This window comes from Colletotrichum karsti (genome assembly GCF_011947395.1).
Source record: "Colletotrichum karsti strain CkLH20 chromosome Unknown Scaffold15, whole genome shotgun sequence".
NCBI lineage: Eukaryota > Fungi > Ascomycota > Sordariomycetes > Glomerellales > Glomerellaceae > Colletotrichum > Colletotrichum karsti.
In genome coordinates, this window is record NW_024065915.1 from 960,370 (window position 1) to 987,918 (window position 27,549).

Sequence of the window (27,549 nt, forward strand, 5' to 3'; positions counted from 1 at the left end):
ACCAAGACATAGCGACATCGGCCTTGCTTCACATAGAACCACACATACGGCATACGGCATACGGAGCCATTCATATTCCCGTTATTTCATATCATCTAGCCATGCGATGTAGCGCATCAGTTCCGGCGTTTCTTGAGGCATAAGGAAAATGGGATCGCGACAAAGTGACCCCGACATGAGGCGTGCTTTTCTGTACAATCTATAAATGGATAACTATTTCTACACAATAAACAAAACCTGTAGCATACAAGAAACACCGGTGACCAAAGATTGACACATGTCCGGGGCAAATGACGTGCGGCCAAGCCGATATGCATGGCCGAGAGAACCCACTTACGGCTCCCAGAACGGCTCCTAGGCCCGGGAAGGATGGGCACGCCCCGTCTTCAAACACGTTCAAAGCCCGAGTCGTGATCCCGATATTCATTGCCGTCTCGTCCGTCATTGCCGGCCTCAGTGCCGGGTGCGGGGGCGCGGGGGGTCATAGTGGCTGTCTTGGGTCCTTCTCGTGTCAAGACGTGGTCATTCCTTGGCCCCAACGCCGTCTTTTCTCTAACACTAGGGCAGCCCCAACTTCCAAGGGCGGCGCTTCTCCGCCCATCCCCGCGAGATCCACTGGGCAGGGTCCGAAGAAAGCTTAACGCAGAGGAGACACGGGCTTTTCGGTCGAGTTTTGGTGTTTTTCTCTCTCTTCCTGACAAAAGTCTCGCATACATTAAGGGTACAAGAGGGCTCTGGCACCCGGTCTCGACACTTTTTGATTATTCCCGTAAACGTTGCTGAAGTGGATCACTGGGTCTGAGTTGTTATATCAAATAGCATCAGTCTCGCTTGTTCGCTTCTCCATCTTTTCATTCTTTTCCCTCAGCTCTTCAACCAGGGAAGAGCGTGTGAGAGAAACAAAAACAACTATTGACGATGGCCCTCATAGAGCTTCTCATCTCGCCCTGGGCGCCGGCTTTGCTGGCCATAGGTCTGGTGGCCTACTACGTTTATCCCTACTTCGTTACGTTCGGTCACCTGCGTGACATTCCGGCACCGTTCCCCGCGCAATTTACCAACTTTTGGTTGCTTTACGTCGTTCGACGAGGAGACAGATACTCGACGGTCGACAAACTTCACAAGGAGCTGGGCCCCGTTGTGCGGATCCAGCCAAACCATGTCAGTATCGCGGACGACGATGCCATTCAGATCATCTACGGCCATGGAAACGGCTTCCTCAAGTCGTGAGTACTCTTCCGAGCACAATTCACTTGACGCTAGCTGCTAACCCCGCTACAGAAACTTCTATGATGCCTTCGTCTCCATCCAGCGAGGGCTTTTCAACACCCGAGACCGCCACGAACACTCTCGCAAGCGCAAGATTGTCTCGCACACCTTCTCCGTCAAGTCCATCGGCCAGTTTGAGCCCTACATGCACGGGAACCTTGCCCTCTTCGTCAAGAGATGGGATGAGCTTATCAAGAACAGCCCCGGCGGAAAGGGCGCTGTCATCGACTGTCTCAAGTGGTTCAACTACCTCGCTTTCGACGTCATCGGCGACCTCGCCTTCGGCGCGCCATTCGGCATGCTCGAGTCTGGAGCGGATATTGCTGAAGTTCGAGACTCGCCCAACAGCCCGCCGATTTACGCTCCCGCCATCGAGATCCTCAACCGACGCGGCGAGGTGTCCGCGACCTTGGGCATCTACCCGGAGCTGAAGCCTTGGGCCAAGTACCTCCCGGATCCCTTCTTCAGCCAGGGTCTCGAGGCAGTCCAGAACCTTGCCGGTATGGCCATCGCGCGCGTGAAGGCCCGTTTGGAAAACCCTCCCGATGTCGACCGTCTCGACCTTCTCGCGCGTCTGATGGAGGGACGAGATGACAAGGGACAGCCTCTTGGACGTGAGGAACTCACCGCCGAGGCCCTGACGCAGCTCATCGCCGGCAGCGACACGACCTCCAACTCGTCCTGTGCCCTGCTATTCCACGCGGCCAGAACCCCCGGCGTTCTCGAGAAGCTCCAGGCCGAGCTCGACGCCGCCATCCCTCAGGACTGCGATGTGCCCACCTACGAAATGGTCCGCGACCTGCCCTACCTGGGCATGGTGATCAACGAAGCCCTCCGGTTCCACTCGACGTCCGGTATCGGTCTGCCGCGCGAGATCCCACCCGAGTCCCAGGGCGTGTCGATCCACGGCCACTACTTCCCTCCCGGCTCGGTCCTCAGCGTGCCGTCGTACACCATGCACCATTCCAAGGAAATCTGGGGCCCTGACGCGGACGACTTCCGCCCGGAGAGGTGGGAGTCGCTTACGGCCAGGCAGAAGAATGCATTCATCCCGTTCAGTTATGGGCCTAGGGCTTGCGTGGGCAGGAACGTGGCGGAGATGGAGATGAAGCTCATCGTGTCTACTTGGGTGAAGCGGTACCGCGTGGAGTTGCAGCAGGATTACATGGACACCAAGGAGGGGTTCCTGAGGAAACCTCTGGGACTCGATATCAAAATCCAGAGGAGGTAGATTGGACAATTTACATCTTTTTTTTTCGAGCCCTGTCGGGTTTGTTTTTTTGTACACCTATCGAGATTTTCTGCGAACAAATTGAGGTTATTGATTCACCTCTAATGACCTCTGCATGCCTCTATGTTCGTTGACAGGTTCTCATTAACTCGACTCCGTTACGCTGCACGTGCCTTCACGGAAGTGATTTTCCTCCCATGAATGATCTGAATTCCTATAGTGACACTGCCGGTGCTTCCGGAATCATCTGAAGACGTTGTATTCGGCTGAAAATAGGTTCCCGAAAGCCTCGGATTCTTCGTTCTCACGATATGCCGGCGTCGCACTCCGAGAAGTCTTCCACACGAACGGGCAAAGTCTGTTGAGAGCAGTCGAAGGCACGCCGTAGAAGTGCGGAAAGCATGTGGCAATAACATTGCGCGTTGTTGGTAGATAGCTGGGCTCTTGGACTGTCCTTTACAGTCCTCTAACGTGAGCCGGCGAGCTTATGAAATTGGTCGCTCCCAGGGATATATGACAGCCGTGATATCTTCTAGATTCATCATAGACGACAAGGATCGACATGACGTCAAAATTCTTGAAAGTCTCCTTGCGCCCACTCAGTCGTGAACCAGTTCAAAGACTCCAGGCCCATTGGCTCCATGTTGAAGTCGAGACTGTCTAATGCGCCCTCGAACGCGTTGTTGACCTCAAGGGAGCCCGGTGCTGAAGGTTGCGGTGCCGCAACCATCTGCTCGTCCGGCTTGTCGGATTCAGGAACTTGTATGTCTTCCCAGGCACCAATCCCGAATGGCCGGTTCGTAAGTTCGTCGGCCGCAGGGGCACCGCTGTCGGGATCATCCACCAGTTGCACCTGCTTGGCGCGGCTGAGCCGAGATACCCGTTTTGGCCCTGTGCCATTTCTTTCGTCATGTGGCTCTTCGCTAACGAGCCGGCTTGGAGTAGCCTGTACTGAGAGACCATGGTCCATGAGACGTTGAAGATCGGCTTGCTGTTGACTGGTTAGCATTTTCCCGCGAGGAAGGTGGTTTCGGTAAACGTACTATAGAGACCGCTGCAGTTCCAGAACAGCAGCCTTTGGTCACCTCAAGGCAGATGGACGCCTTCTTGCGGAGGATGTCCGGGGCGAGTCCATACTCATCGGCGTTGAGATGGTAAATGTAATACAGCATGCGAATACACTGGTAAGCGCACACGGGCATATCAAGGTCTGCCACAGGGTAGTGATCGAGCTGCTTGACGGAGGTAAACATGTTGGACATTTCTAGGGCATGTTCGAAGCACTGTCGTTGGCATCCGGTGATGAATTCGGGACCGAGCCGTTCTGCAGCAGAACGAGACAAGGAGTCCCTGAGCCCGATCAAGCCTGGACGATAGAGGTCACAGTGACATTGACGCCACCAAATGTGAATCATGATGAAGACGCATAGCCGCGGGGAATACGCGCGCAGCCGCAAACTATTGTCGGACCACCTGAACGACACGGGTAAACGCTCGGCAAAATCGGACAGCTCCTTGGCGAAAGACTGCAGTTGGTCACGCATCCGAGCCAAATCGTCGTCGTTGGAACATGCCGCAGCTCTTTTCGCGAACTTTAGGATTCTGCCGCGTAGCCAGAGGATTCGTACGTGCAGCGCGAGACTACCGATGTCGTCGTTTTCGGACTCGTCGGGCTGAGGGACCAGGCTCCGCAGCGATGGCGGCGCGAGGTCGAACTCAAAGTCTCTCTCGTTGCAGGGCAGAGAGATGTGAATGAGCTCGGGCGTCCATAGAGTGAGATCCCTGTAGCCTCCGGCCATGCCTTGGTCGATCATGAATAGTGCCCACATTAGACGGCGGCGCGACTCCTGCGCGAGAAAACATAAATCGTTGTTCTCATGGTTGAGACGCAGTGCCATGGCGAACCTAGCTGCGGTGGCGGCGAGGACGAAGGCGCTTGAGAAGCGGCGTGTTAAGATGCGGTACTTGATGATGAGGGCGAGGGTCTGAACCTTGATGGTTGAAGGGTTCTCCAGACTCTTCAAGATCAAGGCTTCGGACTCATCGACGCACTTTTCGCCGTACTCCCTCGTGCCTGGACCCAGGTCGGTGAGCATGCTGGTGATGCCGATGAGGGCGAGCAGAAGTGGCCTGTCGAGGCCACCGGCATGATGGCGTTGCATGAGAGAGGCCCGATGCAGGAAGGACAACATGGGGATGTGATGAACATGACGGAAGAAGTTGTCGAGCGCACGACTTATGAGCGACTCAAACTGCGGATCTGATGCAGACCTGCGAATGATCAGTAATGGGAATCAATGATCGGTGAGAAGGAGAGGAACGTACAGTTCCTGGTTGAAGGTGCTCGGAGTATCACGATTGGAGGCGACAACGTCAGCGCCGCCAGCGTCTGAATCATGGGCAGCATCGTCTCTTGATTGAGAACGACGGGCCTGCTGGTCACGGGTAGGTACAGCTGCGGCGGATGATGTTGTCGGCGATCTGACGAGTTGGTCGAGGCGAGGAGTATGGTGGATGCTCAGACGAGCTCTCTTAGATGCTCTGTAGACGCACTCGAGGCCCTGAGCACGACAGCGAACACAGGTGGGGGTGTCGCCACTGCATCGAGCTTTGCGAGAGTGACAGCTCTCACAAGCTTGACGGACGCGACGCCTAGGCAAGGGAAACGAAGGGGCGGATGAGAGGCCATTAGGATCGGAGTTGGGGTCTTCGTAAGTGCAGGTGAAGCCTAGGCGCTCGCAGTTGCAGCAGATGTCCCGGCGGCCGTCGCAGCGGACTTTACGGGCACGACAGGTGACGCATGTCGTTGCCGAGGACCGCTTGGTGGGCTTCGGAGAGACGGACGAGGCTGAAGTTGTCACGGCGGCGGCGGTACTGGCACTGGCAGCGGAAACGGGCAAGTCTGCGGCGTTGGTGGTTGTCGCGGCGGCGGCGGCGACGGCTGTCGGTGGTCTGTCGGGTCGGAGATGGCGTCCCAGGTTGTCGTTGCTATTTTGATTGATGCTGTTTGGATTGTTGATGTTATTGTTGTTGCCGGTGCTGGTGCTGCTGTTGCCAAACAAGTCTGCCATTGTTTCCCGGACACGCCCTCGAATCCTGTCACCGGAACTCGGCGGCGCCTGCAGCAGACATAGAGAGAGATGAGGCTCGGTCTAAAGGGCTTATGGATTGCCCATTCCGGAGAAGAGTCGGCGTGGGTCTCTTTTCACAAAGGCGACTCGTCGAGTGTCTGATGAGCGTGTGACTGTGCTGTGCTGTGCGTGTGAGTGTATGTATGTACTGGGAATGGTACGAATATGCAGGAGAAATCCGGGGAACAGCAAGGTAGCAGCAGCAAAGGGACGTCTAGCAACAATTTGCACCTTGAGGCGTAAGGTAGGTACGGTAGAGAACGGAATGCAGGCACGAGATTCACCGCAGCAGCTCTCACCCGACACACTCATCAGTAAGTCATCCGGACGGATACGTAGCCGGGGACATGGACTCAGGTCTTCCAGGTTCTATTGGGCTTGAAGAATAGTGGGGGATAATAGTTGCCCCTGCCCCCAACGCAGGCTCCCCGAGAAACTCTCCGGGGAATGACGGGGATTTAGCTGCCTTATTAGCATCTGACAACTGCCACTAAGTCGGGACCTTGAGAGACGTGTTTGCTATTTAGAGAATGTCCTTCTTCAATTTCACCGTCAATTCTGATGTCCAATTCGTACGATATAAGCAGCAAGAGTTGATGTACCTATACCGGCTTCACGATGGTTCCGGAAGATCAATCACCATGCTCAACAGATCCACAGGCGAGCCACGTCAAAATCGAATGCCCGGCTTGAATGGAGCAACACCCACCGCCCAGCTCGCCGGCCTGATCCACGGCAGTCGGTGATTAGGGGCCATCAACCGTATCGCATTCAGCATCAGTAATGGCCAGGGCAGTGCTCTGATACGTACGATTCTCATGAACTCCATGAACGGATCTTCATCGTGTCTAAACGGTACTCATTCAATCTCAGTCAACCAAGAACGAGGTCACGCGACATCAGGAACACTTGCGAGAGTCAAGAGAGCAATGTGCTGTGGCTGTCGGTGACCTCGACCGATAGCCGCCGCCGATAACCGGAGACGTATGATGAGTGAGGTATTACAGAGTACTGTCAAGAGACTTCGCATCTGGGAAACATTTCCATTCCTTTGCAAGGCAGAATTCAACAGCGAACGACGACGACGAAATGTCGACGTCTTTCAGCTGATGAAAGAGAGCATGGGACGTTGGAGCCAACCGACTTGAGCACCAGACGAGTCAACACCGACAGCCGAGAGGCCTCATGAAAGTCACAAGCTTCGTCGCAACCTGCCCGGCGGGATCTCACTTTCCGCATTGTTCGCAACGGAAAGCTCTGCGTGCTTATGCGCTATTCGTCAATTGCTTCCTCAAGCACGTATCCTCTACTTCAGTTATTGGACGCAAGGCTTGTTGAGATGTCGTGATCTGGATGACGCAAGGGAACGCACCAATGAAGACGGTCAGTTGAATTATCATGGCTGTCCCTGCGAACAGTAGATTGATCTGCACTGATGTGCGGTACGGATATGATGAGAAGAGTTACCTACTCGTTGCTGAGTTTTGGCTGTTCACCGAGAAAACTTCTCGGTGAGTGCCAAGGTGAGTGGTGGGCGGTGAGCGGTGAGCATTCAGCCGTCAAGGTGTCGTTGCTGACCTGAGCGGCTGAACCGGGGGCTCCTTATCGAAAAATTGTACCCCACCACAACCCCGCGATAGAGAAATTTCCCATTCCGTTCAAAATCATTCGCCGCCATCCCCTCCTTACTGCCCACGCTCCGACAGAAAGAAGTCTTTTCCACCGAATCGCTTGCATACCCGGATCGAGCAGGATTCCTCATCTGCAATCATGTCCACAGAAGCAGCGCCTGCGCCGGCGGTCGCAAGCCCCTCGGCACCCGAAGAGCGCAAGCCCATCCACACCCTCGTCCTCGATACCGGCCCGTTGATCAAGAACGACCCTCCCGTCAGCACGCTGCTCGCTCAGGCCGATGAGCTGTTTATGCTGCCCTCCATCATCGACGAAATTCGTGATGTTAACACCCGCACCCGAGTCCAGACCACCCTCATGCCCTTCGTCAAGTTGCGAAGTCCTCGCCCCGAGAGCATCAAGTTCGTCACAAACTTTGCGCGCCGTACCGGAGACCTCGAGGTTCTCAGCAGACCCGATTTGCACTTGCTTGCTCTGACCTATGAGCTTGAGGTCGACAGAAATGGAGGCGACTCCAGGCTCAGGAAAGACCCCAACCAGCGTGTGCCCAACACCCAGCCGACTACCAGCGACGCTGTCGAACCCAAGGCGGATCAAGGGGAGGCTACTGCAGATGCGAATAAGAATCCCGAGCAAGCAGCAAACGACGAGGCAACAGGAACTAGCGAGCAGCCCGGAACAACGGAAGCGCAGCCTGCTGATGTCGACGCGACGACAATTGCGCAAGAGATGGACAAGTTGGACGTGGAAGACAAATCGAACGAAGAACCCTCTGTGAATGTTGTCGATGACGCTGCCGAGACACCCGACACAGCTGCGGCAAATGATGATGGGTCAGACTCCGAGGACGGCTGGATCACACCGTCCAACGTCAAGAAGCACAAAGAGAAGGACAGCAAGAAGCTCCAGCCGACGGCACCAGCGGTCGACATCAAGGTCGGCATTCTCACTTCCGATTACGCCATGCAGAACGTCGCCCTGAGAATTGGGCTGAACCTTCTGTCGCCGGCCATGTCGCGCATCACGCAGCTCAAGACCTGGGTCTTGCGTTGCCACGGCTGCTTCCAGGTCTGCAAGCAGATGGACAAGCAATTCTGCCCCAGCTGCGGGCAAGCGACCCTCACCCGGACCTCGTGCACGACCGAGGAAGACGGCACATTCAAGATTCACCTGAAGCGCAACTTTCAGTGGAACAATAGGGGCAATGTCTTCAGCATCCCCAAGCCCGTTGCCGGCACGGCCAGTGGCAAGCTCCAGAAGCACGCGGGCGGCAAGAACAACTGGGGCACCAACTTGATCTTTGCGGAGGACCAGAAGGAGTACGAGAAGGCCGTCGGAGACAACCGTCGGGCTCGTCGGAGGGATCTCATGGACGAGGACTACCTTCCCAGCATTCTGACGGGTGAACGTACAAGCGGCAACGGCAAGGTGCGTCTGGGTCCTGGAAGGAACATCAACGGACGCAAGAGAAGATGAGACACATGACTTGGCTGCGAGGTAGCCGACTGGATGTTTATACGTGCATGATACCATGATGATAGACCCGACAGGATGGACACAAGGGACCCTTCAGAGGGCGGTGGGAATAAAAGTAAACGTTGAATTTCGAGTCGCGTCGTCCTGCTTTTTTGGAATCGCAGAGCCGTCTACCGCAAACACAGACCATAATTGACTCCAAAGTTCCCTGTGAACACAAGCCCTCCCCCAACGCCTTTTTTATGTGCCAGAGCAGTGGCTCGCAGAACATCTGCTGACCATGCTGCTCTATTCCCATGCCGCGCAGTGCTGATGCTCTCTCCTGCCAGTCGAACAAGCCGTCACCGTCATGATGCTCTGGTCGGTACGGTTGTCTATCGGCCGGGTATATGATGGTGGTAAGATGACGATCGTGTGGGAGTAGAACTACTCGGTCTCTGTAGAAAAATCGTTAGACGCCTGTGCATCATAACACGGTCTCATTCCAAAACTTACTCTGCTGGGTGAGAAGCAGGTTGAAGCGGCGCTTGAGCGTCACGCGCTGGCGCGACCACTTGTCGTCGGGGGAGAAGCGAGCAGGGTGGGCGGACTTGGTGACCTTGCCGTCGACGACCTTCTTCAGGGTGTAGAGGCGGTTGCCCGCCTCGTCGAGAGTGTACATCAAATGCATCTTGAAGTCGGTGGTGGGTTGCGCGGGTGGGAGTTGTCGGCGGAAGAAAGTGGTCGGCTTGGTTGAGCTTGGATTGTATGGGTGCGACGGCAGGCCTAAGAGAACTTTTTTTTTCCCTTCGCGATTTGACACCACGTGACTTTCGGTCAATATCCAATCAACTTGGCGAATTGGACCCTCACCGAGGATTGAGAAGGTGGGGCCGATGGATCCACTAATTCTGCGGAGCTGGCACCCCGTCACCCCGTGCACCTTATTTCCAACACAATGATTTACTGTTCCTCTCTCTCGAACCCAAAACATGTCGCCGCGCTCGTAGATCAGCACCCTCTCAAATTACTAGCAGGGTGTCTTGGAAAGTCCAGTTCTATTGAGGTATCGGATAGCGCGGACAGCCTTCTCAACCACATGAGCATCAGGCAAGTCCGCTTGCAGCACTGTTGATTCCCTGTCATTTCCCGTCGTCTTCGAAGACTTTTTCTTGATTATCTCTTGCTTGTTAGATTTGTATTTCACGGCTTGGAGATACAGCTGGGAAATGTTGTCTAGTAAGATATCCCAGTGATTCTGCTATCTGGTCCTCGCTGAAGGTACCTTGCCATACACTCCTTCGCCTGTCAGATTCTCGAAGGTACGATAGATACAGCTTATGTGAGACACCTGAACCTTTCTTTACTTTTCTTGTTCCATTCCAACATGAATCCCCCTTCACAATCACTGGTGATGATGTCCCATCTGCTGCTTCATCTCCTGCTCCTTGAAGGGCTTGATGCTATGTCCGTGTGGGAATGACGGCCCTGTGGTACTAGGGTTAGCCTGCGAGGCCTGCTTTTGGTTTTGATGAGCTTACCAAACTTGGGGTGTACAATATAGTTGTCTTGGTAAACGTCCACGGTGTTGTCTCGTGAGTACTCCATCACTCTTTCGAAGTCGACACACTGATGCGGCGCGGTCTGGTTGACGATCGGCTGGGCGTCTTTGTCGGTCCACATATGCGTGATGATGGACACATCGCCGCGGCATGATGCTCCCATTCTGAGGACCTCGAGGCAGTGCTGGTTGTGTTCTCTGTTGATGGCGACTTCCTCCTTGGTTGCATTAGGGTAGTAGTACTCTGGTGACAAGGTCTGGTAGAGGCGTTTCTGGACGCTCTCATTAGCTAGTGCTACAGTGCTCTCATATGAAGACGAAGCTTACAATGCAATGAAGCTCGTGGAAGACGCTGAGCATGCCGAGATACCCGCCGTCCGGAAGCTTCACTGCCTCATGCTCTCGGCCCCAACGATGAACCCACTCGTCGGAAACTCTGATGTTGTTGTCTTGGTCACAAATATTAGTGCGACGACGTCTTATGTGGATGTGGAATACCGACACTGCAACAGATCTCGCCATGCTTGATCAACTTCTGGTCTCGGCTCCCCCGTGTATTTACCGTGAGGGGGGCCTTGTATGGGAAATATTTCAAGATGAATTTCGTCTCCGATGCCATTCGGAGGTGCTGACTCTCAGGTTAGTGCCCGTTTCATTACATATGTTCATTGTCGACACCCACAATCAACCAAGCTGAATACCCCAGAGCCCGTTCTGCTTCGAACCATCGAAATAAGGAAGACTGCTGAGTAGACTGTGATCAACGCAGCATGGAGACTCCAGGCACCAAGCCTGCGCCACTTGGAAGACTGCGGTGGCTGGGCTGAGGCGAGCTGGACTTCGACATCATCCAAACTGGATGCCGACCTTTCGTCTGAGTATACAGGAGTGTAATCCTTTTCTTGACGGCCCATGTTGACTAAAGATATCGAAGAGTATCGTCAAAGGTTCGCGGTAGGGACAGAATCGGATGGTGAACGTGGAATGAGAGGGGACGGTGACACCCACTTCAGGTAAACTTTTCTCTGCCCGGTCTTCGGGCAAAAGAGCAAAGACAAGATAAAAGCGTAACAGTACGTATCGGTAGGTTGATGGTAGCACGTCACAGGATCATGCTGAGGGTCGTAAAGGATTCGAGGGGTTTTCGATCGCTTCAAATCCCACCCCCGAGCGGAGTCGAGCCGGGAAACCACCGGATGATTATGATAGAAAGTTGCCATGGTCTGAGTTGTTCATCCTTCTGGCCAAATCTGGAAGGTCTTGTTGATTGAGTCGATCTTATCTGGTATGGCGTTTTTGGCGCTGCTTATGATGGAGCTGGCTGGACTATGATTGCAACGAACGAAAAGCCGCATCGACGCACCTGAATCCTTCAACGGTCAGACCGAACCAAGCCAGTCTTTATTCATCGACCGGCAGATATAAGCCCCGGTACGTATTGCCTCCTCTCCCCACAGTGCTTCATACCGCCAACCTCCCCCGTGGAGCACTTGGCTAAAACAAGCATTCCGCCTCTCACAAGAGCCGTGAGGAATGTCCATGTAAAACGAAAGATTCTTCCCAGTAAGGTTTAGACCCTTACAACGTTGTGGCACAGGTTACCGACGCCCGGCTTTTCGGATACCCAATCTTCAATACTACCTTACCACCCCTCATGAGATTTTGGGGCGGGATCGTCGAGTTGTTTATCACTTTCGTAATCGCGCATGTCTTGACTGAAATATCGGCAGCCAATGTGATCTCCTCGTTTTGTCTCTTGACAATCACCAGCGTTTCTCAGAGTTTGCTTGGTGTATGCGGAATCCTCTCAGCTGCGGGGCGAGAAACTAACTTCAAAGTGGAAGGTGAATCAACGACAACTACTGTGGACCACTCTTCCAAGTGCTCCTCGCTCTCAGTAACCAATTGAGACTAGGCGGAATCCTTCAAAGAGAGCAGTATTGCTACACGTATTTGCCTCCAAAAAGATTTGGCCACCGGTGATGGGCTTACAGCTGATAGGCGGTCTCGCCGTTTCCGCTGGTGGCTTTCGCGAGAATCTTCATTCGTCAGTTCGCAAAGCTCATGCAGTGCCACCTGCCTCATTCATCAACTTGTCCACCAGACCAGGTTTGTGTTCCTTCGAGAACTTTTGAAATCCAAGATCCTCTTGCCGCAAAGCCCTCGGTGCCGTGAAGTTGAGGCCGACAATTTTAGCCATCATAAGAATGTTGCGGAACTTGAAGTGCCTCTGAGTGTATGCTCCCTCATCCGTACACTTCTCGGAAACATCACGTCTTGAAATCTTTGACGCCATAACTTCATTCATCACTCAAAAATATGAGAGTCGCTCTTGTTATTGCCGCCTTGACGGCTTGTGTTGTGTCACTTCCGACAGCGCCGCATGCTGGCCATGGTTGGTTTCCAACATCCATCATACACACTTCTCAGGAAGCTAATTCTGTAGCTCAAACCAACGCTGACGAGTCTTATTTGCCAATGAAGGCTCGCGTCGAGACAAGCGCCGATGAGTCTTATCTGCCCATGAAGAGGTTCGAGACCAGTGCCGATGAGTCTTACGATCCGATGAAGAGGGCCGAAACCAGCGCGGACGAATCGTACCTACCCATGCGACGCACCGAGACGAGCGCAGATGAGTCCTATCTTCCGATGAAGAGGGCCGAAACCAGTGCTGATGAGTCGTACCTGCCCATGAAGAGAGCAGAGACGAGCGCGGATGAGTCTTACCTTCCGATGTAGACCCAATATCATTTTTGGAGAGAGCACAGCATGGGAAACTGTGAGAATGGGCTTCGTTAGATCTCATGTCCCGGGATTAATCCTCCTACTGTCTCCGACTGGCATTGAAATCATAAGGCGATCGGGGTAGCTCGGTAAAGGATACAACCGCGTACTCTGACCAACACAAATCAAACAGTTCGCCTGATGTAGTTCAGTTCATGTGCACTATGCCGCTTTTCAGAGGTGAAAGGCTGCGATCTTGATATACGTGTTGCAAAACTGCTTGCTTGTTGTCAAAGTAACTGCGACCTGAGGCTCAAATGTTGAACCTAAACCAACTTAAAGCTGAGGGCTGGCTGGAGCTCTGATGATCCACCACTAACACTTACCAGCACTCTATACGCAACTGAGACACGGTAATGATAATATCGTTCAGTGAAAAGGAAAACTCAATGTCTATTGCTAATGGCATGCAGGCTAATCTATGGATATGTAACATCGAGTAAATCTATGGCAATACCCGCTAAATCAGTGCAGAACTTCTCAAAACCACGCTTCAGTGCATCGGCACATTCTTCGTTACATGTGTGAGTCCCAATCTCGCCAAGGTCCTCCTTGAAAGCATCAATAGTTGCATGCACCTTCCTACTAGGCTCCATGTATAGCCTGTGGATCCGAACCTCGCTCTCGTCAAGCAGTGTTAAGTGGGAGTGGGAAAGGTCTTTCTTGCACCGTTCTTTCAGGGTTGTGAAAGCCTCTTTCAACCGCGCCTGCGTGGTTGCTATCGTTTCCAGCTCCGAGGAGTAATCGTCTGTGGCAACATCTGACAGGATGTCTACCATGCCATCTAGACCATCAGCAAACACCAACAAGGCATCCTCATACACGTACAAGGGCACCGGCCCACGACTTGCGTCAAAGGCCATGTTGTTGGTGAGTGCGTTTTGCATTCTTACTAGGGAATCCATCAGGCTTGCTGTAGCCGTCCTCGTCTTCTCGCCAGAATCCAGGGTGGTGGACAGACGCCCAATGGCATAGTTCTCGAGATATCCCCTGATCTCCTGGGCATGTGGACCACCATGCGTCTCGGCAAAACGTTCGTCGGCAACGGTGCCTGCCGACTCAAGGAGCGTTTTGGGTCCGCCCGGGTGCGTGGACAGGAAGGGCGTCATGTCATAGACTGTTCCTCCGATGGCGGTCCAGCACGAGTCGATGGAATTGTGGGCTGCAAGGGTTGAGGGGCTGATAATGGAGTTCTTCGGCCCTGTTGGGGACGAGGAAGATCTTTTCACCGTGGTGAAGAGATCTTGGTGGAGTTGGCTCCAATGCGGTGGAGGGGAAGGTAATTGTGTGTGGTTGTGATTGCAGGACTCGGTATTCCCATCTTGTGCTTGCTGTTGTTCTTCTTCTTCCAGTTTCTGCTGTTGCGGTCGGCCCAGTCCAAGACTGTTCATCACTGAAGACCCAAAGTCGGAGCTGCCGCAGACAAAAACGTGACAGTCCTTTTCCTTGACGAGCCGTTGAACAAAGTCTCGGTACTCGACCAAATGACGCGTGACACGCCGTTTCCCCTTGGGACCGGGTAGCTGAGACCATGTTCCACCACGGATCATGAGGTGTGTCTCTTGGCTGAGAGCCAAGACTATGGTCAATGGTAAAGCTTGGGTCAACTTCTCCAAGCTGTCGAGTGAACAAGGGACATGACGAAGTGTCCTGGCAGCGACGACGAGGAGCACCTCACCCACCTCACTGACGTCGTGTTGGCTGTCATTAAGCCGCTGTGCCCACGCTGCCCGGTCGTGCAGAAAGCCCAGCAAGGGGCCGACACCGCTGCTCTGACCGACCAGAACCAGTGGCAAAGTCAGATCTCGTGGTTGGCGAAAACGCGGAGAGGGCCAGGGACGTAAGCGCAGAGGCGTGCCTTGAGCGGCGTTGCTGAGGAATGAAGAGACCAGTCCCTCGGGCGAATGTTGACCGACTGTCAGAGTTATGGTCATACCCCCTCCTCCGTTTCCCGGGCCCGAGTCTGTCGCCCCATCAGCCACGTCTGGCATCACACGGGCGATAGAGTAGAATCTCGGCTCAGCTTCGTTATCACTCTTGCTTGGTGCCGTATCATCATCACTCTTGTCCGACGACACATCGTCATCTTCCGGGGAGAAGGCCCGCAATCGTCGTTGTTGTGAAGATGTTCTGTTCAACTTCTTTCTCTTCCTCGGTGGCCAGACTTGCACTCGATCACCCGGTTGGAGCGGCAACTTCGAATCCAACCTGACGGCCACCACGACGCTGCCCTGGTACACGCTCCGGGACTGCACATGCGCGTCCTGCCACAGCGGCCGTCCGCCGAGTCGAGACGCCATGCCCTTCTTCATTTGCATGCTTAGCATAGCCTCGGGTCGTACATTTGGCTTTCCTGGTCTCACGCAGTTGCCTTGATCGCTGCTCTTGACACCGCTACTCGTCGAGTGTCGTCCCGTGCCCAGGCTCACGCCCGTGATGCCAACAGCTTTGACGCGATGCCGCTCGAGGAACCAGACGTACATTTGTAGAAGACCGTCCCAGGCCGCCGAAAGGCGCTGGTACTGCAAATGCTCCTCTTCAGAGAGGAGATGGTGTGGCCGGTCACGGGCAGCTGCGACGTAATCCCTGACACTTCCGGCCTCATCACCAAGGGCATCCAAGAAGACGCGAATGTTGGCTGGCAGCGCGGCCCGTCGGTCGTTCTGCATCCCACTCAAGTCACCCTTGACATCCCGGCGGCCGATAAAGATGTCCAGCGCGTGGAACAGCGGTACATCGACGCCGCTGTTTCCCAGCTCGCCGGAAGTCACCGCCCGGCCCATGGCCGGATAAGTCTTGATCCAAATGACGGGATCAAAATGTGCCGTATCACGCGGGGTCATAGCATCGAGCACCTGGGCGCACTTTACGACACGCGCCGCCAGACTCTCCAGACAATGAGCGACCTGGCCGGGCTGGTCTGCCAGAACACTGCTCTGCGCGAGCGCCATGGTGGAGAGGGCAGGCGCAAAAACGGCCTCCATCGATCCCTGCAGTCCCGATGAGAGTCGTTCCTCGGGAAGGTCAAAATAAGTACTTCTGAGGCTGAACGAGCCGTTGCCCACGGCGTTGTTGAGCACGTCGTCGGCGGGCACCTATCGTGGGTCAGCTACTGTACTGCGTAGGTAGTATGTTTGGTACATACCCGCCCAGTAATGGGTCTTCCCATCTCCGCGCAAACCATCTCCCACGCATCAAGGACATGCCGCGGTAGTTTTGACCGTTCGCAGTCCTTCTCCTCTCCAAACATGTACGCGTGGGCCAGCGCGCTCAGCACCAGCGCCGCTCGAGCCAGATGGCGCTGCTCCAAGTCATTCCACAAATCTCTCCCTCCTACCGACAGGGCGTCGACAGCTTGGCGCACTCGTCCCGCTCGGAGTAACCGAGGCAGACTCCTGTGAACCACCTCCCATGCCTCTAGAGACGCTGGCAGACGTTGACCGGAGCATTCCGAGGTAACACTGCGGCTTTTCTGCGTTTCTGGACCTCCTAGGAAGCCCTTGATGCGATTAAAACACCCGTCAAGGCCAGCACCAAAACGGAGTGTTTGGTGTGACCCTAGATGCGGGAACTTGAACTCAGTCGTTGATGAGCCTCCGAATAGCTGAGTTGCCAGAGAGGCCTGGGCAAGCAGAAAGCTGGCCTTGGAAATAGGGCAGTCGATAACTGTCGTTGATGTTGTGCCTGTAGTGTGCTGTCTCTTCACCGGAGTGTCTGGTGGCGTGAGGAGGCCTGCAGCTGACTTTTGGGGCACATTGAGGAAGATGGATGGCGGTGATGTTGATCTTCTGTATTTGACCACATCTCGCCGTGGCTTCTTCCGCAAGGGAAAGGGTGCGGGTGATGCGGGAGGTGAAGGCGGTGTTAGAGGGCCTTCAAAGGCAGACATGGTAGTGAAAGAAGGTATCAACACGCAAAGTGGAAGTTATTTTGTTGTGTTGTTTGGCAACCTCGTTCTCGCTGAGGCAGAAGGTGTCCGCACCAGCAACTGTGATTGCTCTAAGACAAATGAGAAGGCGGTGTCCAGAGTTCCAAATCACCACTGATGAGGGGACGAATTGGCTTTGTTTATCATAAATATCATGTATCTGAGTTCTTGTTCCTGGCGGCTTCTGGCTGTGTAGTATGCACATCACGTCGCTTGGAAGCTTTTAGAAGACATAAATTAAACTGGAAACAACCTATTACTATCTTCGCACATTTGTTCCAATTTGGCAATGTCTTGGATTAGATGATCTGCCCGGAGAATAGGACGGAATCGGACATCACATAAAGCAGATCCCCACCGGACCGGTAGAAAGCCATTACGCGAGTTCTCCGGTGGATGGTTCGGCAGCGCCCCCGATAGCTGGCGGTCGTCCGAACATCCATATATGGCCGGTTTAGGTGCGCAAGACGACCATGCCGTGGCACGATGGATAATCCCTGCCATGGTTCCAGAAACTTGGTAATCAGTAACCGGAAAGTTTAAATCAGGGGAAAAATGAACGAACACGATGGTTCCACAGAATACACGTCGTCCGAGCGCTTGGCGAAGTCTCTCCTTCAGACTTTGAACTGTGCAGCGGCGAGTCGGGCCGGGTCTAGAGCATTTTGCCCGGCACCCGTTGCTTTTCGGCTACGTCACAACGCCCTCCGCGGACAATATGAATCACGGCATTCTCGGGCTCGGAGTCCGGCTGTCTCCCCGTACAATGGCTTATGATCGAGTTGCGAGGGAGGGAATCGGATTCCGACATGCTCGCTTTCGGCTTATTGGGCCTAGAACCCAAGTCTTTTCAGCTGAACTTATTCTTGCGGCTATCATGTTGAGAAGCCGGGACTACGATATGACGACACACCGTCTTCGTCACCTTTTCTCGTATTCGTCTTTGTACAAGAAGGATAATCGATACTAATAGGAACAAAAACGAAGAGCACCAAGTAGTCAAAAGTGAGAAAACAACCGGCAGCTCAACCAAGGACCCACATCACCACGGGCATAATGATTCTAGACATACCTTCCAACCTGCCGGATCTCCCGATGCTACTCTGGGCCATTTGCCCAGCCATCATCGGAGCTTTTGTGCTACGTACCATCTACTACCTGACTTTTCATCCCCTGGCGGGATACCCAGGCCCGCTGCTCGCACGCATCACCACCGTCACGTCGCTGTGGCACCGCGCCGATGGTTCCAACCACAGTTGGCCGCTGCTCCTCCACAAAAGGTACGGCCATGTTGTGCGCATCGGCCCAAACGAGCTGAGCTACACCCACCCTGACGCATGGCACGACATCTATGCCAAGGCGGGCGGTGGCGGTCACATGCCCAAGGACTTCGTCGGACTGGGACCGGACATGGCGGCGCCCGAGAAAGGCATTGTACGCGCTGACGACGTCAACCACCAGCGGCAGCGGCGCATCTTCTCGCATGCCTTTTCCGACCGCGCTGTGCTCAAGCAGGAGGGCCTCGTACAGGGCCATGTCCGCAACTTGATGCGCAAGCTGGCCGACGAGAACGCCGAGCCTGCTTCTTCAGCTCCCAATGGCCGCGTCGACCTCGTGACCTGGCTGGGCTACCTGGCCTTTGACATCATGGGCGACCTCATGTACGGAGAGCCGCTCGGTATGCTAGAGAGCGACCAGTCGGCGCGGAATTGGGTCCGCGACACATACTCGACCATCAAGACCGTCACGCTCGGCATGGCTATGATGGGATGGCATCCTCCTCTGGGGCCGCTGCTCCTCAAACACATTTGGGGCGGTAGTGCTAAGCGCCGCGCCCAGCACAACCGCTTCTCGATGGACCGCGTCGATAAACGCTTGGACCGTGGTGACGAGTCGGGCAGCGACATCTGGTCGATGATCATGCAGAATAGCGGCAGCGAGAAGCGGCCAGGTATCACGCGCGCCGAGATGTATTCCAACGCCGCGACATTCATGATCGGCGGCACCGAGACCACCACAGCAGCCACGTCGGCCCTTACCTATCTGCTGCTCACAAACCCGGCAAAGATGACTACGCTACGCGCCGAACTCGACGCCGCCATCCAGGACCCACAGGATGACATGACCTTCACCGGTTTACGCCAGCTACCATACCTCAATGCGTGCATCGAGGAAGCCATGCGCCTGTATCCGCCCGCGCCAACTCCCATGCCACGTATGGTACCCCGCGGAGGTCGTGTGGTCTGCGGAAGCTACGTGCCGGCAGGTACACGCGTTGATATCCCATTGTACGCGATGGCGCATCATCCGGACAATTTTGTTGATCCCGAGGAATTCGTGCCGGAGCGGTGGCTGGACGACGAGGATCGGCCCGCCAAGTATGCAGGGGACCAGAGAGAGTGCGTTAAGGTGTTTTCAGCGGGGCCGAGAGACTGCATCGGCAAGAAGTGAGTCGGCCTCTGTGTCCATCGTAGTAGTTACTGACCATCTTTTACGCAGCCTTGCATGGCCCGAGATGAGGCTCATAATAGCCAGCCTGTTGTACAATTTCGACCTTGAACTGGCTGACCCCGGCTTCAACTGGTTGAACCAGGACAGTTACGGGATCTGGGACAAGCACCCGCTTTGGGTTAAGTTGGTACCTCGCCAAGTTCAACAACCCATTTGAAGCACATTCACCCCTGTTAATCCAACTTATTTGATTGAGTAGGATGATATAGTTAAAACTATACAGAATATGATGCCTTGATTTGGAAGTGTGATAGTATGCCTTTGCATATGCCGACCACGGGTTCTGGTGTCATGTGTCTAAATCAAGGCGAGTCAGCGTGCTGCAGAAACCCTCAAGTTTCCAAACAGAGAAATCGGCCAGGAGCTCAGTTCTATCACACTAAAGCATGGGCATGTTTTTCGCGTTTATTTGCGCAAAGTCCGACGCGCGCCCCAATCGAGTTGATGGGCGGAACGATACGGCGGCGGCAGCGGCGGCATGGGGCCGAACAGGGTGGGACGGGGACGGACGGGGTGGGGCCGCGTAAAGTGGGTAAAAGGATATTAAAATAAGGTAAATCAGTAATTCTTACTAGTGTGGGTTTAGCGTACGTAGATTAAAAGAAAGTTTGTGGTGCCACGCATGTCATCTTAGTGCCCCGATGGATTTTGCCTTTCTCCAAAGCATCCGGAACGTCCGTCACTCCCGTCCAGCATCGGCATGATGTGATCGGAAGTTGGATTGCGTCGACAGATTCCCATGTCCGGACACTTTCCCGTACTTGAGCACACCTTCATTTCCCTGACCCTTGAGACTTCCAGCAAATTCAGATAGACTTTGTCATGGGGTTCTATTGCGCGTTGATGCGAGTTGCTGACTTTTGACAGACGGGCCGGAAAGTCTATCCGATTACTCGCATGCATTGCCTCCGGCTATTCGCACGTCATGTCCAGCCAAGTCCGCTTCTCGCCCCTTGAGAGCTGGTTCAATTATACCCCTGATGCTGGGCAAGAGAGAGGGGGTTTTGATGTCAATTCCCCTGCCTTGCCTTTACCATATCCACGATTCCACATGACAGTCCACTGCTACGCCTCAAGACTCAACTTCCATGTGAACACATCTTGTGCACATATCGCCGACCACGAAAAAGACGCGGCAGTGGTGACTGTGTATTGAATCTATTCTACGCTACTCAACGTACACCGGTCGATATCGCGTCTTAGCCGAACCTTTTTAATTTTTCCCCAGGGTTGATGTTGAACCAAGTGAATTGTTTCACACATTAGTATCAATAGCGAAACACACTTGCAACTTGGTCAGCAACCATGGCTCCCCCAATTCACAGCGACAACAGAGCAGATATCGGGCGGCCCATGTTGAGATCACGATCTTCGCGTCGTTCTCGCCCTCCCTCTTCCCTCGTCAGTTTTCCGGGCGTTGCCAGCGGCAGCCGGCCCAAATCCGTACACATCTCTGCAGATGAATACAAAGCCATCACCGACCTCGTCGAGCTCGCCAAATCCTTCCTCGAGAATCAACAAAACGGCGAAGCCTCGAGTTCATCAACGCCAACCCAGAGTGGCTCGCTTGACTACTCTAAGTCTCCGAAGCAGGATGGCCCCCTCGACCCCTTTGGCGCCAATTTCGACGCCCGGGAATGGGCCAAGTCCTTCTATCGTCTCCGTTCCGACAGCTGCGAGATGCGGAAGGCGGGCGTGGGTTATCGAAAGCTCAGCGTTTCGGGTTACGGGTCCGACACGGCGTTCCAGGCGACTGTGAGCAACGCGTGGTGGCTCAGCGCCGTGGCGGCAGTGCGTGGGCTGTTACGTATGAAGCGTCAACGGGTGCGCATCTTGCACGGCCTCGAAGGGGTGGTGAACGACGGCGAGATGCTGTGTGTGCTGGGCCCGCCAGGAAGCGGGTGTTCGACCTTCCTGCGGACGATGGCGGGGGACACGTACGGCACGCAGGTGTCGGAGAAGGCTCTTCTCAACTACCGCGGCGTGAGTGCGGACGAGATGAAGCGCTATTTCAAGGGAGACGCCATTTACACGGCCGAGGAGGACGTTCATTTCCCGGCTCTCTCGGTAGCAGACACCCTCTTCTTCGCCGCACGTGCGAGGACGCCCAGGACCCGGCCCGAGGGGCTCACACCTGACGAGTACGCGCGGCGGGTGCGCGACGTGACCATGGCCATGCTGGGAATCCAGCACACGATGCAGACGCCCGTCGGCGGCACGGACGGCGACACGGTACGCGGCGTGTCGGGCGGCGAACGCAAGCGTGTGAGCATCGCCGAGGCTGCGCTCAGCTTTGCGCCGATCCAGTGCTGGGACAACAGCACACGAGGCCTCGACAGCGCAGCGACGGTCGACCTCTGCAGAACCCTGCGCATTCAGAGCGACATCATGGGCATGGCGAGCGCTGTAGCCATATACCAGAGCCCACAGGAGGCCTACGAGTTGTTTGACAAGGTCCTGCTCCTCTACGAGGGACGACAAATCTACTTTGGCAAGACGACGGAAGCCAAAAGCTATTTTCAGCGGCTGGGCTTCGTTTGTCCGAGAAATCAGACGACGCCGGATTTCCTGACGTCCATGACCAGCCCGGCCGAGCGTGAGGGCATCATCAAGCGTGGCCATGAGAAAAGAGTCCCGCATACCGCTGACGAGTTTGCTGAGGCGTGGAGGACGAGCAGCCAACGCCGCCAGCTTAGCCAGGAAGTGGATGCTTACGCTACATCCTTTCGCCTGAGCGGCTCGCGCACTCACTTTGCCGACTTCCTGGCGAGCAAGAAAAGCGACCAGTCATGGATGCAGAGGTGGAAGTCGCCTTACACCATCTCATACCCAAGGCAGGTCACTCTGTGTCTGTGGCGCACCCTAGCCCTGCTCAAGGCTGCACCGCAGATGACGGTGACGATGCTCGTCATAAACCTGTTCCAAACGCTCATTGTGGCGAGTGTCTTCTTCCGACTGCGCGAAACAGCCGAGTCCATGAAGGCGCGCAGCACGCTCCTGTTTACAGCTGCGCTGGTCAACGCCTTTGGGTGCGTCCTCGAGGTGGCAGCCTTATATGCTAAGCGCGCTATCGTCGAGAAGCATGTGAGATATGCTCTGTATCACGCGTCGGCCGAGGCTATTGCGGATTTGGTCATGAGTTTGCCGTATAAGCTGCTCAACGCCATTACGGTCAATACTATCTTTTACTGGATGTGCAACTTGCGCAACGAACCCGGGGCCTTTTTATTCTTCGTATTGGTCCAATTCGCTATGACGCTCGCTGTGAGCTTGCTTTTCCGGCTCGTCGCATCTGTTACCAAGAGCCACGCGGCGGCCATGGCCCCGTCGACAATGGTCCTGCTCGCCCTGGCGTTGTACACGGGTTTTGCGGTCCCGCCCATGTACACCAAGTCGTATGCCGGGTGGATTTCCACGGTCAGCCCCGTGGCCTATGGGTTCGAGGCTCTTATGATCAACGAATTCGGCAATGGGCGGAGGTTTCCTTGCAAGACCTTCATTCCGTCCGGCCCGACCTACGATGCTGCGGCCATGATGGCGAAGACGCGCGTATGTGCCGCGCAGGGGGCTGTCGCAGGCGCCACGTTTGTTGATGGAAGCGCATACATCAGCAATGCGTTTGGGTATCTGGAACGACATCGGTGGCGGAATGTCGGTGTCATATTTGCGTTTGCGGTGGCCTACCTTCTGCTGCACCTCATTGCTGCGGAGCTGGTGAGCAGCACGAAGAGCAAACAGGAGATGCTTGTGTTTCCCAGGGGTAAAGTTCCAAAGGGGCGAGAAAGAGACGACGTGGAAAATCATGTCACCAAGGGAAGGACAGAAGCACATTATAGCAATGCGAGCATCCCGATGGCTTCCCTCCCCACCACACCCACCACACCCGTCTTCACGAAAAGGGGGTTTGCGGGTATGTATCCGTACACCGACGGAGGGTCTCCGACAGTAGCTAGAGGTGGGAAGATGTATGATACGGAGTACACCGACATGAGCCCGACGTCTCCTACCAAGCCCTGGAACTGGTCGCTGCAGGAGCGAGACAACTTCGACCATGACGACAACAGCGGCCTGGGAATCGACCGCCAGACAGCCATCTTCCACTGGAGCAACGTTTGCTACGACGTCAAGATCAAAAAGAAAGAGATGAAGCGCATTCTGGATCGTGTGGACGGGTGGTGTGAGCCGGGAACTCTTACTGCGCTCATGGGAGTCTCGGGCGCCGGCAAGACCACTCTTCTCGACGCCCTCGCTTCGCGCCTGTCCACTGGCGTTTTGACGGGCGAGATGTTGGTCGATGGGGCCCCGCGCGACGCCTCATTTCAGCAGAAGACGGGCTATGTCAAGCAGCAAGACCAGCATCTGCTCACATCGACGGTGCGTGAGGCTCTCACGTTCAGTGCCATTCTTCGCCAGCCCGCCCGGTATTCTCGCAAGCAGAAAATTGCATACGTTGATAAGGTTATAAATATTCTGGGTATGGAAGAATATGCAGACGCCGTCGTTGGCGTGCCTGGGGAGGGCCTGAACGTTGAACAGCGGAAGAAGCTGACTATTGGCGTTGAGCTGGCTGCTCGTCCTGCGCTTCTGCTGTTTCTGGATGAGCCTACCTCGGGCTTGGATTCGCAAACAAGTTTGTCGATTTGCACTTTGCTTGAGACGTTGAGGCAGAATGGGCAGGCTATTCTGTGCACGATCCATCAGCCATCAGCAATTGTAAGTACTTTCGTCACGAGCTGGGCCAACTTCCTTGTGCATTGCTAACGTAACACGCGCTCAAAAAACAGCTGTTTGAGCGGTTCGACAGGCTTCTTCTTCTTGCTCACGGTGGACGGACCGTCTACTTTGGCCAGATTGGACAGGGACGCAATGCTAACATCCTGATCGACTATTTTGTCCGCAATGGCGGGCCACGGCCCGCAAAGGGGCAAAACCCGGCTGAGTACATCCTCGAGCAAGTCAGCGCCGGCGGGAGCGGGAAAAACGGCGTGGACTGGCCCGACACGTGGCGACAGAGTCCCGAGTACGACGAGGTCCAGACCTACCTCACCCGACTGAGAGAAAACGGAAAGGGGGCGCACCAATATCCAACGCAACATCAGCAACAGAACGATCCCCCGTTCGCTGCTCCTTTGCCTGTTCAGCTCTCCGAAGTGACCAGGCGTTTGGCCGGACACTACTGGCGCAGCCCAGGCTACGTCTACGCTAAATTGCTGTTGACGTTCGGTTCGGCCCTCTTCATCGGCCTCTCGCTGCTCAACCTGCCCAACACGCAGTCGGGGATCACGATCCAGACCATCGCCATCTTCATGTTCCTCACGACACATCTGAACCTACTGCAACAGATCCTGCCTGTCTTCGTGGTGCAGCGCACGCTGTATGAGGGCCGCGAGCAACCTTCACGCACGTACTCGTGGACCGCGTTTATGGGAGCCCAAATCGTGGTTGAGATGGCCTACAATGCACTCATGGCGCCGCCAGCGTTCCTGGCCTGGTACTATCTCGTTGGACTGAACCGCAACGCGGCAGAGACGAACGACACCGCCTCACGTGGCGGACTGGCTTTTTTGTTCATGCTCGTTTTCTTCCTGCAGGCCAGCACTTTTGCGCACATGCTCGGGGCGATCTTCGATCTCGCCGACCAGGCTGCCGGCATCGGTACTCTTCTCTTCGTCGTGATGTTCATCTTCAACGGGATCCTCGCTACGCCGCCTAGCTTCTGGGTTTGGATCTACCGCGTCAATCCGTTCACCTACCTTGTCGAAGGCTTGTTGGGCACAGGGCTCGCGAATGCGGGCATACGATGCGCGAAGAATGAGTTTCTTCAAATGAACCCGCCTCCAGGGCAGACGTGCGGGCAGTACTTGCAGACCTACATCGCTCAGGCGGGTGGATATCTTGCTGATCCGACCGCCGCGGGAAATTGCAGTCTTTGCACGACAAGCAACACAAATGAGGTGCTGGCCGGGGTGCACGTCGAGTTTGGCAATCGCTGGCGCGACTTGGGCATCTTGTTTGCATTCGTTTTCTTCAACGCCGCCGCCGCTTTCGCCTTGTATTCGACCCGTGTGCCCAAGCCCAAGAAAGAAAAAGACGTTAAATCACCACGGCCCACCTCATCACCATCACCAGACCAAGACGATAGTGGCACAAAACCCCCTACCAAAGATTGGAAACATCTCGTCGTGAAGGGAAGACAAGGTGGTGCTGGTGAGGGTTCACCGAAACATCTCTTGGATGAGTACGAGGACCCAACGGACAAACCCTTTCGTGTTCCGAGATCTTTTTCGTCGTCCGTCAATGGTGGCAGTCAGGTGCTCAAGGACAGTGGCAAAAGGTATTGGGATGATGTCGTCGACGAGGAGAGTGAGGTGGAGGATTTGAGCCCGGGCGAAGAAAGGCCACCCGCGACTCCTCAATATTGGATTTGATAACAGGAGATTAATTTAGTTGATTGAAATTCAAAGTCACAATCTCTAGGGTAGCTATAGGAAAGCATCGTCAATTCTAAAGTATCTGTTGGAACATCGTCCGTAAACTTGTGTTGTAGATGAGTGCTTCGCCCGCCACATGGGACTACAGCGAAAGTCAGACAGAGGAAAAAATGAGTGCTGCCGAGTTGAGGAAGAGATACTACATTCAGTCTGGGTACTATTCTCATGAAATCTACAAATCCTCTTTCAACCGACACTCAATTACATTCCCTAGGCCACGACAAATCCAAACCTTGGAAACCTTCAAGCCAGCCGCCTCAACAACACTGGACAAGTCATGGAAAGTCCTCTGACGACCGTTTGGGCTGATTGTCAAGACGAAACCCGAGATGAGCCCCATGGCCTGCCACTCGCCATAATTCTTCAGCAATGGCGGCGGCGCATCGGGCAGCATGACGTCGCCACATGTCGGGTGTATCATGTACTCGCCGATGAGAAGACGCGACTTTCCGGGCGCCATGGCGTTCTTGATATGGGTGAACATTGTGGTTAAGTCGTCGTTCTGCCAGTCCACAATGACCGACCGGAACCAATACACATCCGCGCCCTTGACTGGGTTCTCGGTGAAGAAATCATGCGTGGTGAGCTTAACAGCCCCCGTGGCCAAAGCCTCTGGGTCCATCTTTTGCCAGTGGGCGGTGGCATGCTCGATCATACCAGGCTGGTCCTGGACGATGCCGACAAAATCGTTCTTGCGGTCCGGAAAATTAGTACGCAAGTCTTGAATCGAGCTACCGAGCCCGCCTCCAACGTCGACGACAACGGCACCATCCTGGAGGGTGAGTTCCCAGGGATACCCGCGTACGTCGGTCAGCCCGTGCAGGTACTCGCCCAGAGACGCGAGCCAGAAGTTGAAGCAATCGCGCCACTCGGGGTGCGCGTTCAGGTACTCGAACTGACCCATACCCTTGCCGATACTCTTGGCAAAGGCCGAGTCTCGCGGTGCGTAACTGGCGCAGAGAACCGGGTCTTTAAGGAGATTCGGAAGCACATCAGCCGTGGGGAAGAGAAAAGAGGCGTAGCGCACTGAGTTGGCGAGGCGTTCGTCAGTTGCAAGGGCGGTCGACGCCTCGTCGTTGGCGAAGACGTTGAGGCTTGTCTCGGCGAAGATGTGGTGCGCGCATAGCGTCCGTATCACAAACGCCAACTTGTTTGCGTCGACAATGCCTATCTTGGAGGCGAGGGCGTCGAGGTGCATGGGCCCGTTGGCCGCAAGTAGTTGGGGTATTTCCCACTCGACAGCCATGTGTAGGGCGCGAGACACAAAATAGCTGTGCGCCAAGTGGCCGAGACGCCACTGGGGAGTGAACACGGCCGCCTCGAGGGATGCCGCGGCGGCGATGATGCGCTTGCGGGCCTCCTCCGTCTTGGGATCCTTCGGGATGCGGACATCTGCAGGGCCAGGTGTGGCTCCGTTGCCGGCCGTGGAGAGTTCAGCGATGAGGTCATTCACCGACGTGGTTAGTATGCCTAAGAGGGAGCGGAGGTGAGTGATTTGTTGTTCTGCGGTAGCCATGTTGACTGATGATTACGAATTCTTCTCGCTCTCTCTCTGT

The 27,549-nt window shown here is 55.0% G+C and overlaps 10 protein-coding genes across 10 annotated transcripts; 5 read left to right on the forward strand and 5 right to left on the reverse strand.

Annotated features, from left to right (window-relative positions):
• Positions 1-918: 918 nt before the first annotated feature.
• On the forward strand, positions 919-2,500 carry CkaCkLH20_05520 (uncharacterized protein; the record flags this gene model as incomplete). The annotated part of the gene is made up of 2 exons (XM_038888239.1): positions 919-1,226; positions 1,282-2,500. The coding sequence occupies 2 exons, from the start codon at positions 919-921 to the stop codon at positions 2,498-2,500; spliced, it is 1,527 nt and encodes a 508-aa protein (XP_038746715.1).
• A 568-nt stretch (positions 2,501-3,068) lies between these two features.
• On the reverse strand, positions 3,069-5,571 carry CkaCkLH20_05521 (uncharacterized protein; the record flags this gene model as incomplete). Its single annotated transcript, XM_038888240.1, has 3 exons — positions 3,069-3,491; positions 3,544-4,771; positions 4,826-5,571. The coding sequence occupies 3 exons, from the start codon at positions 5,569-5,571 to the stop codon at positions 3,069-3,071; spliced, it is 2,397 nt and encodes a 798-aa protein (XP_038746716.1).
• Positions 5,572-7,401: 1,830 nt separating this feature from the next.
• CkaCkLH20_05522 (20s-pre-rrna d-site endonuclease nob1) lies at positions 7,402-8,739 on the forward strand (the record flags this gene model as incomplete). Its single annotated transcript, XM_038888241.1, has 1 exon — positions 7,402-8,739. One exon carries the CDS (start codon positions 7,402-7,404, stop codon positions 8,737-8,739), a length of 1,338 nt encoding a protein of 445 aa, XP_038746717.1.
• Positions 8,740-9,027: 288 nt separating this feature from the next.
• CkaCkLH20_05523 (putative Nop10p family Nucleolar RNA-binding protein) lies at positions 9,028-9,409 on the reverse strand (the record flags this gene model as incomplete). The annotated part of the gene is made up of 2 exons (XM_038888242.1): positions 9,028-9,113; positions 9,235-9,409. The coding sequence occupies 2 exons, from the start codon at positions 9,407-9,409 to the stop codon at positions 9,028-9,030; spliced, it is 261 nt and encodes an 86-aa protein (XP_038746718.1).
• Positions 9,410-10,123: 714 nt separating this feature from the next.
• On the reverse strand, positions 10,124-11,193 carry CkaCkLH20_05524 (uncharacterized protein; the record flags this gene model as incomplete). Its single annotated transcript, XM_038888243.1, has 5 exons — positions 10,124-10,206; positions 10,260-10,551; positions 10,607-10,728; positions 10,782-10,907; positions 10,962-11,193. 5 exons carry the CDS (start codon positions 11,191-11,193, stop codon positions 10,124-10,126), a joined length of 855 nt encoding a protein of 284 aa, XP_038746719.1.
• Positions 11,194-12,757: 1,564 nt separating this feature from the next.
• Positions 12,758-13,018, forward strand: CkaCkLH20_05525 (uncharacterized protein; the record flags this gene model as incomplete). Its single annotated transcript, XM_038888244.1, has 1 exon — positions 12,758-13,018. The coding sequence occupies one exon, from the start codon at positions 12,758-12,760 to the stop codon at positions 13,016-13,018; it is 261 nt and encodes an 86-aa protein (XP_038746720.1).
• A 464-nt stretch (positions 13,019-13,482) lies between these two features.
• Positions 13,483-16,952, reverse strand: CkaCkLH20_05526 (uncharacterized protein; the record flags this gene model as incomplete). Its single annotated transcript, XM_038888245.1, has 2 exons — positions 13,483-16,158; positions 16,209-16,952. The coding sequence occupies 2 exons, from the start codon at positions 16,950-16,952 to the stop codon at positions 13,483-13,485; spliced, it is 3,420 nt and encodes a 1,139-aa protein (XP_038746721.1).
• A 1,095-nt stretch (positions 16,953-18,047) lies between these two features.
• Positions 18,048-19,659, forward strand: CkaCkLH20_05527 (cytochrome P450; the record flags this gene model as incomplete). Its single annotated transcript, XM_038888246.1, has 2 exons — positions 18,048-19,438; positions 19,491-19,659. 2 exons carry the CDS (start codon positions 18,048-18,050, stop codon positions 19,657-19,659), a joined length of 1,560 nt encoding a protein of 519 aa, XP_038746722.1.
• A 1,148-nt stretch (positions 19,660-20,807) lies between these two features.
• On the forward strand, positions 20,808-25,930 carry CkaCkLH20_05528 (ABC-2 type transporter; the record flags this gene model as incomplete). The annotated part of the gene is made up of 2 exons (XM_038888247.1): positions 20,808-24,215; positions 24,287-25,930. 2 exons carry the CDS (start codon positions 20,808-20,810, stop codon positions 25,928-25,930), a joined length of 5,052 nt encoding a protein of 1,683 aa, XP_038746723.1.
• A 235-nt stretch (positions 25,931-26,165) lies between these two features.
• Positions 26,166-27,509, reverse strand: CkaCkLH20_05529 (uncharacterized protein; the record flags this gene model as incomplete). Its single annotated transcript, XM_038888248.1, has 1 exon — positions 26,166-27,509. The coding sequence occupies one exon, from the start codon at positions 27,507-27,509 to the stop codon at positions 26,166-26,168; it is 1,344 nt and encodes a 447-aa protein (XP_038746724.1).
• Between the last annotated feature and the right edge of the window lie 40 nt (positions 27,510-27,549).